General features: G+C 62.3%; 2 protein-coding genes across 5 annotated transcripts in view; both read left to right on the top strand.

Annotated features, from left to right (window-relative positions):
• The window catches only part of ABLIM2 (actin binding LIM protein family member 2), a 122633-nt gene extending 118437 nt beyond the window's left edge, over positions 1-4196 (top strand). For 3 of the 4 annotated variants that reach the window (XM_062212656.1, XM_062212655.1, XM_062212654.1), the window contains one exon: positions 3082-4196. In XM_062212656.1, the coding sequence (XP_062068640.1) occupies positions 3082-3359 (278 nt within the window). In that variant the 3' untranslated portion in view covers positions 3360-4196. The remainder of the gene's footprint in view (positions 1-3081) is intronic. The other variant, XM_062212658.1, reaches the window with a different exon arrangement.
• A 3364-nt stretch (positions 4197-7560) lies between these two features.
• AFAP1 (actin filament associated protein 1) overlaps positions 7561-17287 on the top strand; it is a 183215-nt gene continuing 173488 nt past the window's right edge. The window contains exon 1 of the mRNA XM_062212641.1: positions 7561-7606. The gene's annotated coding sequence lies outside the window, so the exon portion shown is untranslated. The remainder of the gene's footprint in view (positions 7607-17287) is intronic.

Below are 17287 nucleotides of genomic sequence, written 5' to 3'. Positions count from 1 at the left end.
TCCCTCACCCCCACCTCCCACCGCGGCCGGAGCTCGGGAAGTCCCCGCGGCAGGGACAGTGTCAGAGGCCTGGACTCACTGCTCGGAGCTTCGTGGGGCCGCAGCTCATCTGTGGCCGGGTGGCAAGGTCCCTGCCCCGTCAGAGGCAGCGCCCCCAGCTGCCCATGCCCCGCTCCCTCACCTGGCTGGAGAGGCGCTGGAGGCGGTCTCTGCTGGGGCTCGCTCCTGCAGGTGCAGCTCTGCACACCTGGCCTGCAGGCCGGCGGCCGCGCTCGGGGTGGATGGTGGTGCTGGGGTGCACACGGGCCCTGCTCCCTTGCAACACCACTGCTCAGAGAGGACCCTCCCGTCCGTTTTCCTGTCCTGGTGCCCCCCTGCCGTCCGTAGCCTGAGCTTTGTCAGACCGCACATCTGCCCGTTGCATGCTGGCGTCTGCCCCACGCTTGTCTCCCCGTGCCCAGGAGGCCAGCAGCGGGTCCACTCTACGCATGCTCCGGTGCCTCCTGCGGCTCCGTAGCCGGAGCTGTGGCAGGGCTGCCTGGGCCTCGACTGCACCCTGGCCAAGGACGCTGCTGCCCAGCCTCGCGAAGCTCAGAGCCAGGGCGTAAGCCTTTGGCCCAAGTCATGAACCCTGTAGGCCACACACAAGTGGCCCGGGCCACACTTGAGTCTTCCCTGCCACCCTCCTGGGCCACTGTGTGGCATGTGCGACTCCAGGTGTAGTGTGTGCATGCGTGCACGTGTGTGACTCCAGGTGCAGTGTGTGTGTGCATACACGTATGTGACTCCAGGTGTAGTGTGTGTGTGTGTACACGTGTGTGTGACTCCAGGTGTAGTGTGTGTGCGTGCACGCGTGTGTGACTCCAGGTGTAGTGTGTGTGTATACACGTGTGTGTGACTCCAGGTGTAGTGTGTGTGCATGTGTGCGTGCATATGTGTGTGACTCCAGGTACAGTGTGTGCGTACACGTGTGTGTGACTCCAGGTGTAGTGTGTGTGTATGTACACGTGTGTGTGACTCCAGGTACAGTGTTGCATACACATGTGTGACTCCAGGTGTAGTGTGTGTGCGTGCACGCGTGTGTGACTCCAGGTGTAGTGTGTGTGTGTGCACATGTGTGTGACTCCAGGTGCAGTGTGTGTGTATACATATGTGTGCATGTGTGTATGTAAGTGTGTGTGTGGCCGCAGGCCTGGGTACAGTCAGGAGGACCCGCTGGGACCGGCCGTCTCGAGGGTGACTTGGCTCTGCTCCCTGGGGTCACCCCGACGCCTGGGCTCACCTGCTGGCCGTCTCCTCACCCTCTCTCTTCCTCATCACTACCTTTAGTAATAGTAGCTTGTTTGTGAAGTGGAGGAAGCTATGGGCTTTTGGCAGGAATTTTTTTTAATTGTGGCAAAGTTCACACAACGTGTAATTCCCCGTTAAAGCCACTCCAGGTGGTGGAGGGGCCCCGCGCCGTGCGGCCGTCGCCTCTCTTTGGCCACAGACCTCCCCCTCGCCCCACAGGCGCGCCGTCTGCACTGGTCAGTGCCCTCCCCGCCTTCCTCTGCCCCCAGCCCCGGCCACCCCGTGGATTTGCCTGCTCCTAGCAGTGGAACCACACGACGTGGCCGCTGGGGTCCGGCTTCCTTTATCAGACTGCGTATTAATAGTTTCCAACATTAACAAGCCTGTGGGCCCTCGCCACGTGTTCAGAGGAGAATTCTGGATACTGGCTCAAATAGACCAGACAACATGGTAAGTTTTTAAGGATTTTATTCAGTGAGAAATGTGCAGGAGAGTGAGGGCTGTATTCAGGGGAGAGAGAGAGAGAGTTCTGGAAGCTAAGTCGGGTCCATCCCAGGCAGAGAGCGGGCCAGGAGCGAGCCCCGTGGAGCAGCAGCCCCAGGTAGCTTAGTGTGGATGGTGGAGAAGGCAGAGGCAGGCCGGGAGCGAGCCCCGTGGAGCAGCAGCCCCAGGTAGCGTGGACGGTGGAGAAGGCAGAGGCAGGCCGGGAGCGAGCCCCGGGGAGCAGCAGCCCCAGGTAGCGTGGACGGTGGAGAAGGCAGAGGCAGGCCGGTAGGCCACGTGGGCAACAGAGAACCAGCAGTCCAGGCCTTTTATGCACTCCCAAAGGGGCGTGGTTACAGTCTGATTGGCAGGTGGGCATCCATGTGGGGTCAGGTAGGGGCGTGGTCTCCAGCTCACAAACCTGCTGGATTTGATCCTCCCTGCCTGTCTTCATCACCTGGCGTGGCGAGGTGTGGCGTGGTGTGGCGTGGCCTGGCGTGGCATGGCGAGGCGTGGCGTGGCCTGGTGTGGCGTGGCGAGGCGTGGCCAGGCCTCAGTGCCAGCGCCGACTGGGCAGGCCCTACACGTTCATCGCCCTTCTTCCAGCGGGGACGCCGGGGTTGCTCCCTCCTCCGGCCTTTGTGGCTGGTGCCATGAACGCGGGGGCACAAACACGTGTCCGAGTGCCCGTTTCGGTTGTCCGGGGCGGCCCCTGTGAGTGGGGGGCTGGGGGCCGCTGCTCTGTTTCCCTGCCCTGACACGGTCATCCCCCCAACTCCACGAGGTGGCACTGGTGGGATCCCCGCTGTCCAGGTGGATAGAAGGAGGCACCAGGCGGCCAGCTCACTCCCGCAGTGTCCAGAGGCTGCGCCCTTGGCCGCCATTGGACTCCCGGTCACACAGAGGCTGGGAAGGGGGGAATCTGTGCTCGGGACGCCTGGCCTGGCTCGGCCATACCTTGGTTTCCTGGGCTGGAAACGGGGAGATGGCAAACCACCACCTCCCGCTCTCAGGCCGTGCTGCGACAGCCCGGGGCGAGGATGGCCGTGGCCCCAGCACAGCTGCAGGCAGCGCCGGTGTCTGGGCCAGGCAGGGGGCCGGACGCCGGGCCGCGTTTATGAACCCGGTGGCAGCAGGAGACCCGTGTGTAGGGCTCCCGGGTTCTGGCCCCGGTCTGCGTGGCTCACCTCGCTCAGTCTCCCTCCTCCCAGTCCTCCACCCTGCCCCGGGCCCGGGCACACCCGGGGGGCCACCCCCGCCTCCGCAAGCCGCTGACTGCCTCCCCTCCTTTGTCATTTCTGTCCGAAGAGACACCTGTCGGCCCAGGAGTTCCAGGAAGTGTTTGGGATGAGCGTGGAGGAGTTCGACCGCCTGGCGCTCTGGAAGAGGAACGACCTCAAAAAGAAGGCCCTGCTGTTCTGAGCGCCCCGCGCCTCACCACGCATGCGCCGGAGCGGAGCCGGGCCCCTCCCCCTGCACCTCGCTCTGGCTTCGCTGTGTCAGTGGGCTGGGCTGGGAGGACGGGGTGGGGGGCGCCCCGCAGGTGCAGCCCCTGTTTCTGCAGTGACGCTCCAGCCGTAGCTTAGGGCCGCCACGCCGCGCTTGCCACCACCCCGTCCCCGCAGCAGATCACCTAGGAGGAGGGGCAGAACCTGCCCGGGGGTCCTCAGAGCGCCTGGCCCCGTGTCCCGCCCCTGCAGGGACATGAGCGGCCTGCAATTGTGCGTGGGCAGCCGCCTGCGGCGGTGCCAGCTGTGGGCGACCCCCACCCTGGGCCCCCACCCTGCGTCCTCCCTCCGAATGCCCCTAGTTGCCTAAATGCTGTCTTTACAGAACCACAGAGGCTTTATTTTGTTAAGAAGCGTAGCGTGAACGGGAGAGGACATTTATAAGGGTCTAGTTTTACGCCCGGCGAAGGGGCGCGCAGCCTTACCCTCCCCGTGCCCACCCGTGCGCTCCCGGTTCTTGGAGGGGCCCTGGCAGACAGGCCTCCGTGTCCATCGTCTTCCCCATGCGTCGCGCAGCTCCCCTGACCCAGACCCCGCTATCTTCCTCGCCATGATGCTTGGAGAGAGCAGATTTCCACGCACCTGGCCCGGTGTCCAGTGTCGTGCCAGGTCTTCCAGATGTAGCCGGGGGCGTCCCTCCCGCCACGTCCCCGGAACAGTCGAGCACCGCTGGGCCGGGGACGCGGGTGTCCAGGCTGTGGCCAGGCATGGGTTGGAGCACGGTGCCATCACGGGCTACCGCTGAGGGGCCCGGGAGGCGGGTGAACCCCCAAGCGTGCGTCCTGGCTGTCCCCGCCCTCGAGGGGACCTCCCCCAGAGTCCTCACCGTAAGGCACCTCACCATAAGGAGTAGAGCAGCGGGGAGAACCCGGAAGGCGTCTGACCCCAGCGAGGCCGAGAAAATAAAAGGCGATGTACCAGAAGGAGCGGGAGCCCCGCGCCTGATTTCCCTGACCGCGCCCGCTCTGTGAGCAGCGCTGGGGCTGTGTCAGCTCGGGGCAGCGGCGTTGGGGGCCAGCAGCAGGGGCGGCGAGCGAGGCCAGGAGGCCCTAGCCCGACAGGGAGGCCCGGAGGCTTCCTGGGGGAGGTGTTCCCCACACTGCGTCCTCACAGCTGGGAGGCCTTCCGGGGCGACCAGGCGAGGTATCTGGGCAGAGAGGGCAGCGGGAGGGTCTGGGAGCCTGCGTAGCCGGTTCTGGCTGAGCTTGGGGCGGGGGGAAGGAGAAGCCAGGCAGACGTGTCCCTGGGAGACGGCCTCGTCCGCGCCGGTCTCGTGCCAATGTCAGTCTCGGGTCCTGGAGATTTGGGGTTTTGCTCACGGCAAGTCACACGGCAGCCAGTTCCGGCAGGTGCTGTCAGCCCGGCCTGGGGACCCTCTGCGGGCATCAGCCTGTGGCTCTCCGTGAGCACGGGTGCCTCCTGGGACGGAGGATCTCACCTGGACGCTCTGAAGGCGGAGGGTGACCGCGGGACACAGCCGTGAGCCTGGCCTGTTCTGGACGAACCACGACCTGGGCCCCACCCACCCCCCGTTCCCACCGTCCCTTCTGCACACGTCTCGCCACACCAGGTGAGGCACGGAGCAATGGGGCCACACTCCCGAAGCCTCTTCCACGGCCTGCACAGCCTGGCCTTCCCCGCTCCCGCCTGGGCCCTTGTCCCGAGTGGCCACTCACTGCGGCGCTCTGAGGCGTCCGGCCCCTGTCCTTGGAGCTGCCCGCCTCTGGAAACCCCACCCATCCCTGGAACGCCTCCCGGAGCCTTCCTTCCGGGTTGGGTCAGCGCCCCCCATCCGACGATGAGCCCTGTCACGGGGCCCTCCCCACACGGGGACACCCTTGGGAGCAGCTGGATGAGCATGGAGCCCGTGCGGACACCTCGCTGACCGCCACCTGCCTGGGTGCATCGCGCTGTGCCTGCCCTGTCCCCGTCCCGTGCGACAGCCGCTGGTACTGAAAGGAGGCAGTAACTCCTTTCCACTTCGGGTGAAGTGGGCATGGGAGGCTGCGTGTTAGGTTGACCACAGCCGGGAAAGCGCTGCTGTCGCCCCAGCCCCCGCCACGGCTCGGCAGGGAACCTCGCCCCACCCCCATTCTTGGCCAGCACAGGGCTCCTGGCGCCTGGTCAGTAGCCACCACGCCCCGCGCAGGCACAGCCCTGGGTGCAGGGATGCACAGGGGGCCGTTAGCCTCTGCCGTCTGAACCTCAGCCCCCAGGCCCCGAGGACCCGCCCACCCCCGAGGCCACAGGCCAGGCTCCATGACTGCAGCCCGCACCAGCACAGGCTGGCCCAGACGGGCCGGGGGGGGGGGGTCTGAGCCTGCAGGGCTTCCCCCGCGGCTTGCTCCTCGGCACACTGCCTCAACGTTCCAGCAGCTGGGAGAGAGCCTGGCAGGTCCGCAGCAGGCCTTAGGGCTTGGCCCCGGAAGTGATGCGGGTCCCCTTGAGTCCCTGCCCGCTGTCCAGAGCCGGTCACGTGACTCCACCCAGCTGCCATGGGGTCCAGGAAGCGTGGGAGTCTGTGTGTCCCAGGAGAGGCAGAAGACGGGAACCAGATGTGCGCATCTGGAGCTCGACACAGCCATGGTCCTCCCACGGCTCTCCCTGTGAGCCCGCCTGGGCCCCTCGCTGCCCCGGGGCCAGCAGGTGACCTCAGATGGCCACCAGGCCCTCCGCACCTCCGCCCTGCACAGTGCGCCTTCCTTGGGGGAGGGGGATTCGCCTCGGCAGGGGTGTCATGTGCTACCCCAGGCTCCCTGTCCACAGCCCAGGTGATCAGGCAGAGCCCAGGGAGGGGCACCCAGAGGAAAGGGGCCAGAGCAGGGGGAGCCAAGGCAGGGTCGCAGAGCCACAAGACTGCAGCCCACCCTGCTGGAGCGCAGGACCACCGGGAGGCCCCGGGTGCACCAGCCCCCACCGGGCGGGCGCAGCTTCTGAGCAGCCCAGAGGCAGGGTGCCGCCTCCCGTGTTCAGCTTGGAAAACTCCTCCAGGGTGCTCGCCCCATGCTGGCCCTGCGCCCCCCGAGTGGACGCACGGCCCCAGGGAGGGGGCACCTGCTTCCTGGAGCGTTCGGGGTCCCCTGACCACCCTGGGAGGCGGAGCCTCCTGGAACCTACGGTTCACAGAGGCTGAAGAGCGGCTCTGAGAGGCATCAGGTCACCTGCCCGGGGCTGCCCAGCTCAGCACCACTGTGGAGGCTGTGCTCTGGGCTGGGGGCGGAGCCTGGTGTGGGGGTGGGGCTGCTGGTGCCCCCCCCCCCCCCCAGCTGGCGAGAAGCAGGTGCCGAGGGCGGGATTTCTCTGTCCCCGACCCCAACACAGGGCAGGTTGTCAGGCCCAGGCTGGACTCCTGGCCCTGGTTGTGTCGGCAGGTGGGGACACTCACCACCATGCCAGGACAGGGAGCTGGGTCCTTGTTGGGACCGCCTGGCCAGGGAGTCCTGAGGCTGCTGCCTGTCACCTTGGTTCTTGAGGATCCCCTGAGACACTGGCCTTGGTCTTCAACACCCCGCCGGGTCTTCTCCTTCCTCCCTTCAAAGCAGCGCCGCCCCCCATTTCCCAGCCTCTCTGGTGCTGCTGTGGCTGCCATGTTCCAGCTGCGGGACTCCCCAGACCCTGCGACCTCCAGGGCTGAGCCAGGCCACAGCCAGGAGCCCTGAGCTCAGGGCAGGGACCCCAGTACCAGAGCCTCCCGAGACAGGCGTCAGCAGGAAGCTGGCATCTGGCGTGGAGCCAGGACTGTGGGCTGTGGGGGTCTCCAGCCGTGTCTGAACTGCCGTGCCAGGCACGTCTCTGCCACCCAAAACACAAGGCCACGCCCGTGGGGACCTCTGTGGCCCGCAAATGATCCCAAGACCTTTATCTCCCATAGGAAAGCTGGTAAAAGCAGTCGTCCGGCCAGGCCATTCTCCAGCCCCGACAGAGCCCCTGGACACAGTGTACGGCCGAGGACGCTGCCATCACACCTGGGAAGGGAGGCTGGGCCAAAGCGGCCACTTTCAGCCGGTGTCTCGGTACCAGCCACGGCCCCGCCCCCGGGGCGCAGGGCTCCGGCTCTGCCCAGGAATGGCCCTGAATGCGGTGGGATCCTGGCCCCGCCCTCCTGAGCTCACCTGATTGGGCCAGAGGGGGCAGCTGGCCCAGAGGTCGGAACCCATAGGCTGGCCAGCAGCCCACGAGGTTTGGCGTGGACGTTCCGTCCCGTAGGAGGGAGGGTGAGCCTGGCCAATCAGAGTCTCTCTCTGAAAGCGGAGCGGGGCAGTGGGGGTCCTCTCTGGAGAGGAAGTGGAAGCAGGTCGTGGCAGAGCCCAAGACAAGACCCCCAGGTAGGAGACCCCGCGTCTTGGTGGCCTCTGTGTAGACGGGCCTGGAGCAGCCGCTCAGAAAGGCCTCATTCCAGAGGGTGGGGGTGGGGCAGGTCCAGACGGAGCCATTCCGGGCCAAGTGGCCAGGCCGAGGGCTGGGAGGTCGATCCCGGGCTTGGGGTGTGTGTGCCCTGAGGCCGGTCCTCGGCACCAGGCCTCAGATTCTGCACCTGCCGGAGGCACCAGGCTCCAGGGTCCTCCGGTGGCCTCGCACACAGGCGCCCCAGGTGGTGCGAGCCGTTCCTGCCTGGTCCTCAAAGTGAAGCGCTTCTTTGTCAATGTTGTTAAAATGCATCGGATCCGTTTTTGATACGTAATAAAGGTTCCTCCTGTGGAAAGGCTCCAGGCTGGTCCACTGCCCTGCCCCCGTCTCCACGCCCGCCCAGCCCACCTTTGTCCATAGCTACTCTCAAACACAAGTTTAAGTCGACAGCGACGGAGGTGGGCGCCTCGCTCTGGCTTTCCTAGGAGTTTCTCGCCTGATGCCGGGTGTTGGGTGTGCATGGTATCCTGTCCAGGAAACAGCAGCCTGCTGCACCTAGTTCTGTGTGTGTGTATGTGTGTATGTGTGTGTATGTGTGTATGTGTGTGTATGTGTGTGTATGTGTGTGTGCGTGTATGTGTGTGTATGTGTGTGTGTATGAGAGAGAGACAGAGAGAGAGAGAGAGAGATTGGGAGCCGATGTTGAATTTTCTCTGAGCCTTGTCAGCTGGCTTGGAGGTGACTGTGTCGTTCCCGGTGGAAGACCTGTCCCTCTGCTCTAATCACAGCTTTGCTAATACCAAGCCCTTGCCGCATTTCTGGGGTAAACCCCGTGCAGGGGCTTCTTAACTTGCCCTCAGGGCAGCAGAATGTGAGAAGAGGTGGAGTGATAGAATAGCGGACTTTTGTTTTTACTAGAAAGGCAGAGTTACAGAGAAGCAGAGAGAGAGAGAGAGAGAGAGAGAGAGAGGAGAGAGGAGAGAGGAGAGAGAGGTCTTCCATCCACTGGTTCACTCCCAGAGCTGCGCCGATCCGAAGCCAGGAGTCAGGAGTTTCTTCCAGGTCTCCCTCGTGGGTGCAGGGCCCAAGGACTTGGGCCATCTTCTACTGCTCTCCCAGGCCACAGCAGAGAGCTGGATTGGAAGAGGAGCAGCCGGGACTCGAACTGGCGCCCACATGGGCTTCCTGCACTGCAGGCAGCGGCTTTACCCTCTATGCCGCGGCGCCGATCTCGGGGCTGTTTTTGACTTCTGTTGAGTTCTCTCAGCTGTACTCCGAGAGCCACAGGTGAGCCTGCTTGAGAGAGGGATCTTTTTCACAGAAGTCCCTGGAGGAAGTGCTTGTATCGCCCACGCTTTTGGGAAATCACTAAACTCTGCCAGAGGGGGGCGGGGGGAGAGGGCTAGGGTCGAGCCGCTCAGCACACACGCTGGGCCCCCTCCCCACTGTTGCCACGGCGTGTCAGCACGATACCACGTTTCTGTGGCCGCTGCAGCCAGGGGGGGTTTCATATGAAATGGAATTAGAGGGAAAAAAAAGTACGCATTGAACTGGAATCTGAAAAGAACCAGGAGTGGAAATGCTGTCTTAAAGAAATATTTTGTTGGCAGAAAGCACCAAAAAAAAAAAAAAAAAACCCCAAAAATGAAACATTCCATTGAGATGAGGCCTGGGAGCTCCCAGCCAGCTGAGCCCGGCGCCACAGCCCCAACCTTCCCCGCCTCTCCGCGCACTGGAGTCGCCATTAACTCCCGCTCCGAGCCGGAAACGAGCCGGGCGGCTTGCAGGCGTTGCCCGGGTCCGAGCTCGGAGCGGCTGTGTGAGGCGGGCGCCACTGGCTCTGCTCTATGGCTGAGCAAACTGAGGTTGGGAGGAGCCAAGAAATGGCCTTGGGTCCACAGCCGGGGGGACGGGGGCGGGGGGCAGGAGTCAGACCAGCGAGTCAGGCTGCACAGCCCGGGGCTTTGAGGACCAGCAGGCATTCTCAGTCCCCTGCTGTCTGACCACGGCCCGGTTCCTGCGTAAGGCCCAGAGTCCACACCGGGGCTCAGAGCTGTGGCATCTGTGCCCGGCTGAGGGCCTCTAGGCCCGTGCGTCCCCTGGTCCTTGGTGCCCCCTCTTCCCTGTCCCCCACACCCTGCTGGGCGATGCCCGGGTGCAGCCGCTGTTGTCTACAGCGAGCCCGAGGGGACGCTTCCCTCGCCCAGGCCCAGGGGTGGGTGTGGCCTGCGTTCTCTGTCGCCGGGGCATCGCCCCTGCCCCTGCGGGCGCCGAGTGCACGGATGACCCGCTGGGTGGAAGTCAGCTTGGTTTCAGCAATCACAGTCATCTGAAATGGGAAGCACGGTGAGCAGCTTGGTGGGGAGTGGGGGTCCTCAGAGACGGGCCAGGCCTGCACCCGGGTTCTGCAGGAGGCAAACTGAAGAGCGAGAGACCACCCAAGCCCCAAAGCCCGGAGCCTGAGCAGAAAAACTCGGGCACCTGTGCGGGGGGGCTGCCGCCTCTGTGCCGCCCACCTGCTGTGGGCGTGGTCGAGGCCAGAGGAAGTGACTTTGGGGTGGGTGTGGGGGCACCCACTGGTGTCCCTGCGAGGCCGACCCTGTGGCTTGGGAGACACTCAAAGGAAGCTGCAGCTGCACGGCGCTGGTAGGTGTGGCCTGGGCCATGCACTGGGCGCTGACCATGAGGTCCTGATTGATTGGCGGGCACGTCGTGGCGCTCTGCCCTCGGCAGCCACCCCACTCTGAACTCCACGCCTACCCAAACGTACACTTGTGTGGGCAGCTGCCAACCGCTTCCTGTCCACGGCGGTTTAACTTCACTTGTCGCCCAGGGGCTTCGCATCAAACCTGCCCTTCCAGGCGGGAATGGTGGGGTTGGCTCCTGAGGACGATCTGTGCCCTTTCCTGTCCCCAGGCTGCCCCGGGGAGAACGGCAGGGGGGGCCAGGGCGCAGGTGGGGAAGCTGGTGCTGGCGCAGCAGCCAGAGCTCTGAGGGAGCTGCAGAGGCCCGGAGGCAGGGCAGGAGGACCCGGGTTCCAGAGGGAGCGAGCGTGGGCTGAGGGAGAGAAGAGGCAGGCCTGGGTCTTGCTTTCTGCCGTGGGTGATGGGGGGGTGGCGGGGGAACCCAGGAGGAGCTCTGGGTTTTGGGAGCGGGAGAGCAGCTCCGTGTGCACCGAGAAGGCAGAGACAGCTGGACAGATGGACCTGACTGGGGGTGGGGACAGTGCCCAGGGAGATGGCGACAGTGAGTGGAGCTGAGAGCCCCGTGCAGAACCTGAGGCAGGGTGGTCCCTTTAGGGTGAGGTGGGGGGAGGGCAGAGCAGGGCGAGGAGAAGGAGGGCCATCAGGAGTGTGGAGCGCCCTGGACGCCAGGGGAGCAGGATCCGAGCAGCAGAGGTCCAGGTGGGCTCACACGGCACTGGGTGAGTCGTCCTCTGAGTGTAGCCCCAAGGAGTCCACAGGGACCTTGGCAAGGAGAGCCCTGTGCAGTGGGGGAGGAGTGACAGAGCATCACACGGGCACCCACGTGTCCATCTGGGGGTCACACTGGCACCCACGTGTCCATCAGGGGATTACAGGGCACACCATGTCTCCATCTGGGGACCATAGGGGACACCCACGTGTCCGCCTGGGGACCACAGGGGCACCCACGTGTCCATCTGGGGACCATGGGGGACTCCCATGTCTCCATCTGGGGGTCACACTCACACCCACATGTCCATCTGGGGACCATGGGGGACTCCCATGTCTCCATCTGGGGGTCACACTGGCTCCCACGTGTCCATCTGGGGACCACAGGGGCACCCACGTGTTCATCTGGGGGTCACACTGGCACCCACCTGTCCATCTAGGGGTCACAGTGGCACCCACGTGTCCATCTGGGGACCATAGGGGACACCCACGTGTCCATCTAGGGGTCATACTGGCACCCACATGTCCATCTGTGGGTCACACTGGCACCCACATGTCCATCCGGGGACCATGGAGGACTCCCATGTCTCCATCTGGGGGTCACACTGGCACCCACCTGTCCATCTAGGGGTCACAGTGGCACCCACCTGTCCATCTGGGGACCATAGGGGACACCCACGTGTCCATCTGGGGGTCACACTGGCTCCCACATGTCCATCCAGGGACCATGGGGGACTCCCATGTCTCCATCTGGGGGTCACACTGGCACCCACATGTCCATCCGGGGACCATGGGGGACTCCCATGTCTCCATCTGGGGGTCACACTGGCACCCACCTGTCCATCTAGGGGTCACAGTGGCACCCACCTGTCCATCTGGGGACCATAGGGGACACCCACGTGTCCATCTGGGGGTCACACTGGCTCCCACATGTCCATCCAGGGACCATGGGGGACTCCCATGTCTCCATCTGGGGGTCACACTGGCACCCACGTGTCCATCTGGGGACATAGAGGACACCCATGTGTCCATCTGGTGGTCACACTGGCACATGTGTCCATCTAGGGGTCACACTGGCACCCACATGTCCATCTGGGGACCATGGGGGACTCCCATGTCTCCATCTGGGGGTCACACTGGCACCCACCTGTCCATCTGGGGACCATGGGGGACTCCCATGTCTCCATCTGGGGGTCACACTGGCACCCACATGTCCATCTGGGGACCATGGGGGACTCCCATGTCTCCATCTGGGGGTCACAGTGGCACCCACGTGTCCATCTGGGGACCATGGGGGACACCCGCATGTCCATTTGGGGACCATGGGGGACACCCACGTGTCCATCTAGGGGTCACACTGGCACCCACATGTCCATCTGGGGACCATGGGGGACTCCCATGTCTCCATCTGGGGACCATAGGGGACACCCACGTGTCCATCTGGGGGTCACACGGGCACCCACATGTCCATCTGGGGACCATGGGGGACTCCAGGTCTCCATCTGGGGACCATAGGGGACACCCATGTGTCCATCTAGGGGTCACACTGGCACATGTGTCCATCTGAGGGTCACAGTGGCACCCACGTGTCCATCCGGGGCTGGGGTGGCTCGGGCAGCAGCTGGAAGGGTGGATGTGCTGTCTTTCCAACTCAGACCTGAGCACGTGAGGACTGACGGGAAACAGGAAATACCCTGCAGCAGTGTTGTGCAGACTGAAGCCTCTTGACAGCCCCATGAGCTGCACCAACTAAGTCAGCGAATAATCCCTGCGCACCTGCTGTGTGCCAGGCACCCTTCTGGAACGCGAGGCTACAGTGGTGAACAGGCAGATAAAAAGTCTGGACCTGCCCTCCATCTGGGGTGGGGGGAGCCGAGGGAGAAGAAGGACGATGAGGGTGTCAGTGAGGGGGACGATGAGGTCCCTCTGGGGGGAGGAGGAGCAGGCAGGGTGCTGGTGCATGTTAGCATAAATATTCCCAGCATAAGATTAAGATCTGGACAATTTTCTGACATCCAGCTGTCTCCAAGCAAACAATAAGCATTCGTCAAGCACCCACGACAGAGCCAGGTACCCCGTGGGTGCCAGGGAGGTTAGGGGCATTGCCTGCTGCGGGCAAGTTCCCCAGACCACACAAGCGACAGATCGGGAAACACACCAGGACCGTGTGGGCTAAGCACTGTGGCACAGCGTGGGTTGTTCAAGCGGCCCAGAGAGGGTGACGTTCGAGCTGAGTCTGGAGGGGCGGGTAGGGCCGTGCCAGCAGGGGAAGTACCTGCAGTGAGGTCAGCAGTTTATAGATCCAGTCTACACCAGTCCCAGGGGTCCAGTGTGGCAGGGCTGGTGCGTGTTACATGGATGTGGCCGCTGCCGGTGGGGAAGCCGAGAGACCTGCCCGTGGTCATGCGAGTGTCAGAGCTGGTTTCAGAAGGCGATTGTGTGTGCTTTCTCTGACGCCACCCACCCCATCCGCCCAGTAGGCCAGTTTCCAAAGGGGCGGAGCCCTGCAAGGGGACCCCTTGTGAGGTGTTTCCTTGTGCGGGGAGCCAACCGCAGCCAGTGCACGTCACCCATGGTGGAGCCGCGGGTTCTGCAGCAGGCCGAGTGCCGCTATTCCATTGTCTTCTGGCCTCCATTGTGCTGGTGAGGAGTCATCTGTCATTCCTGTATTCTATGGCACAGAATGCAATGCTTGATTGGTTTTGGTTGCTTTTAAGATTTAAAAAACGAATCACTCATTTTCAGCAGGCAGCCTCTGGGGTGCACCCCACTTCCTGGCACTCTCAACCTTGTGTGACCCCCTTCCGTTGAGTGTGGACTGCTCCTACGGACTTAGTTTCCAAAATGCAAGACAACAATGAGATTCCCCTTCTGGACTCGGGTTACTAAGGACTGTGGCTCCATCGTGGGTGCTTTCTCTCGCTCCCTCGCCGACCTGTTCCTGAGTTGTCTTGAAAATGCTTAGCTGTGACTTGACCTGCGAATGGCTCATGTGATAAGCCATGGAGGGAGACCCACAGTTGGCCAGGGGCTGAGGTCTGTCATCATCGTGTGAGTGAGCTAGAGACAGCTCCCCCTCTCACAGTCCCAGATACGGATTCCCTGCAGCCTTGGAGAGAGACCCTGAGCCGTGGGCGCCAGGGAACGCAGGCTGGGTTCCTGCCCACGGACACTAGGAGATCACCACGGCTGGCTTGAGTCTCTAGGCCTGGGGTGGTAATTGTGCGTGCAGCTGCCCTGCGAGCTTTCACTCCGGTGAACTGGGATGGCATCTGAGCTGGGCCCCGGATTTCCCCAGGTGCCCGGTGGCTGTGGGTGAGCTCTGCTCCCTGTAGGCACACTGCGTCCAGAGTATCAGGGAAATGGAGCTTACTCTGGCTCTCCAACATCTGTGACAGTTTCCTTTCTCGTGAGATCTGTTGCTGGGACGTTTGGGGAGCGGTCTCGAGTCACCAGCTCCACCAGGTAGCCCTTCGCAGAATCAAGCTGGGCCGGGCCAGTCGGTCCGGCTCTCGGAGCAATGAACCTGCTCATTTTCCCGGAGAAGGAGGCTCTCTCTACGTCAGAAGGCTGTGGCGGCAAAGCAGGGTTTGGTTTGTTTCTTGAGGTCTCAAGAGGTGAATTTCATTTTCATAAGGAGAAGATCTTTCTGCTAACCTGGGTGTGCTACTCTGCCCGCGACCGAGCCAGGGGTGTTGTGAGGGGCACCCCACAACGGCGGGTCCTTGACTTAGTGATTTCTCAGCCGTACGATGGCACACAAGGGGCGCTCGTTTGGTAGAAACCACACCTTGAGTTTTAAATTGCAATCTTGTCCCAGGCAAGCAGTGCACAGTGCAGGCCTCTCTGGTGACGCCAGGCAGTGGCCCTGCGCTGCTGCGTCCAGTCTGAGGCTCACACAGGCCCCTGCACTGCACCGTGCGGCTGAGCTGGGATGCCTGGTGGGTCAGGTGCGCTCAACTCGGGTTCAGCTTCGGATGTTTTCAACTTTTGATGGGATAATTGGGATGTGACGTCTTCGTAAATCAAGGAGCCTGGCCACGTCCCTCTGAGGTGGGCTGAGTTTATGCGTTTTTCGATCCTACAAATAGGCATTGAATGCCCACAGGCTCCACTGAGAATCCTCTGTGTGAGCGTGGAAGCAGCCAACAAAGAGGCCTTTGTGTTTTCTGCCTCGCGGGAGTTTTGGGGCTCAGTGACGCAGGTCCTGTTCCAGGGACCCAGTACAAGAGCCAGAGTCTGTCTGGTCTCCTTGCCGTTCCCCGTGGCTACAGCTTGGCCACATGTATGTCCAGGGCCACAAGCGCTGTGCTCGGACGTGAACGGGACCTGTTCCCTAACACCACACAGGGCCTGTCCCCTGACAGCACATGGGGCTACACCCACAACGTGTTATGTCCGTGGTAGTCAGAGGGTGAAAACTCAACTCCACCTTGGAAAATGAGTGGATCAGGTCGTTAGGGTGGAGCCCTGGGGTTTGAATCCTGGAGGCTCTGGAAGATGGGACAGGGACAGACACCCCCGCCTCGTGCCATGTGCACTCTACACGCCGAGGGACTCACGCTGGGTGAGGTGGCCATCACCAGGAAGGGCCGTGGGCCAGAATAAACCTCTCGTCTTTATAACCTGACCACCTTGGGCAGTTTGTTACAGAGACAAAAGCTGAATCAGGGAAGAAGAGAGGAAAAGTCCGGGTTTTTGCCAATTTTGGGATAGAGACTCTTCCAGTCTTCTGATTTCAGGCTGCCAACACGACCTCACAACCCATTAAGTAGGATTTCTATCACACAGAAATCTACACTCCTCAGGAGCCAAGAATCAGGAAATAAGGGATTTCGACTTTGTTTTCTACATAGTTTAATGTATGTTAAATGTATTAATATATTTTTGACATAGTTTAAATTGCAACCTTAACCTAATATAATATCTAAGTAATGACTATAGTGGCTCACTTGGCTAATGCTCCACCTGCGGCACCGGCACCTCGGGTTCTAGTCCTGGTTGGGGTGCTGGATTCTGTCCTGGTCACTCCTCTTCCAGTCCAGCTCTCTGCTGTGGCCCGGGAGTGCAGAGGAGGATGGCCCAGGTCCTTGGGCCCTGCACCCACATGGGAGACCAGGAGGAAGCACCTGGCTCCTGACTTCAGATCGGCGCAGCGCGCCGGCCGTAGCAGCCATTTGGGGGGTGAACCAATGGAAGGAAGACCTTTCTCTCTGTCTCTCTCTCACTGTCTAACTCTGCCTGTCAAAAAAAAAATAGACTTATAAAGTTCCTGAACAGGCGTCAGTGTTGTGGTGCAGTGGGTTAAGCCCCCACCTGCAGCACTGGCATCCCATACAGGGGCCAATTCGAGTCCCGGCTGCTCCACTTCCAATCCAGCTCACTGCTAATGCACCTGGGAAAGCAGTAGAAGATGACCCAAGTCCTTGGGTCCTTGCACCCACGTGGGAGACCTGGATAAATCTCCTGGCTCCTGGCTTTAGCCTGGCCCAGCCCTGGACATTGGGACCATTTGGGGAGTGAACCAGCAGATGAGAGATCTCCCCCCAACACCTGTAACTCTGCCTTTCAAATAAAAAATGTATAAATCTTTAAAAAAAATCACTGAACAACAGACAGTGCTCATGGCCACAAACCGGCCACAGTGGGCCACCCCCATAGTGGGCCACCCCTAGAAGCCTCCCGCCACCTGTACTCACGCTGCCCTGGCCTGGGCACAGTGCCACGGCCGCCCACAGAAGCTCACCTGGTTTCTGTAGCAAAGCATGGCCAGGGGAAGGGAGGCCGGACAGCCACCAGTGTCTGCAGCGCATCTGGAGGCCAGCCATGGGCCCGCGAGTGCGTTCTGCTCTCACGGGGACTTCTTCCCACTGGCCAGAGAGATTCTAAACTATAAGGACGACTGTGAGGAATGCCAGAAAGCAGCGCGGGGAGCCAGGACGGGTGTCGTGTGGAGACCCGTACAGTTTTATCTGAAAGGCAGGGATGCACAGACATAGGTGCAGAGCTCGCTCTCCCATCTGCTGGCGGGGCCAGGCTAACGCAGGAGCTGGGCACTCCTTCCTGGTCCCCCACATGAGTGGCAGGGTCGCAAGTGCTGGAGCTGCCACCTGCTGCCCTCCAGCGTCTGCCTTAGCAGGGAGCAGCCTGGAGGGCAGAGCTGGGACTTGGACCCGGGCCCTCCAGCATGGGCCGTGGGCCTCGCAAGAGCACACAAAGTGCCTGCTCCGGGTCTGCTTTGTATGG

This window comes from Lepus europaeus, chromosome 16, assembly GCF_033115175.1.
Source record: "Lepus europaeus isolate LE1 chromosome 16, mLepTim1.pri, whole genome shotgun sequence".
Classification (NCBI taxonomy): Eukaryota; Metazoa; Chordata; class Mammalia; order Lagomorpha; family Leporidae; genus Lepus; species Lepus europaeus.
This window is presented reverse-complemented; position numbering and strand designations above follow the sequence as displayed.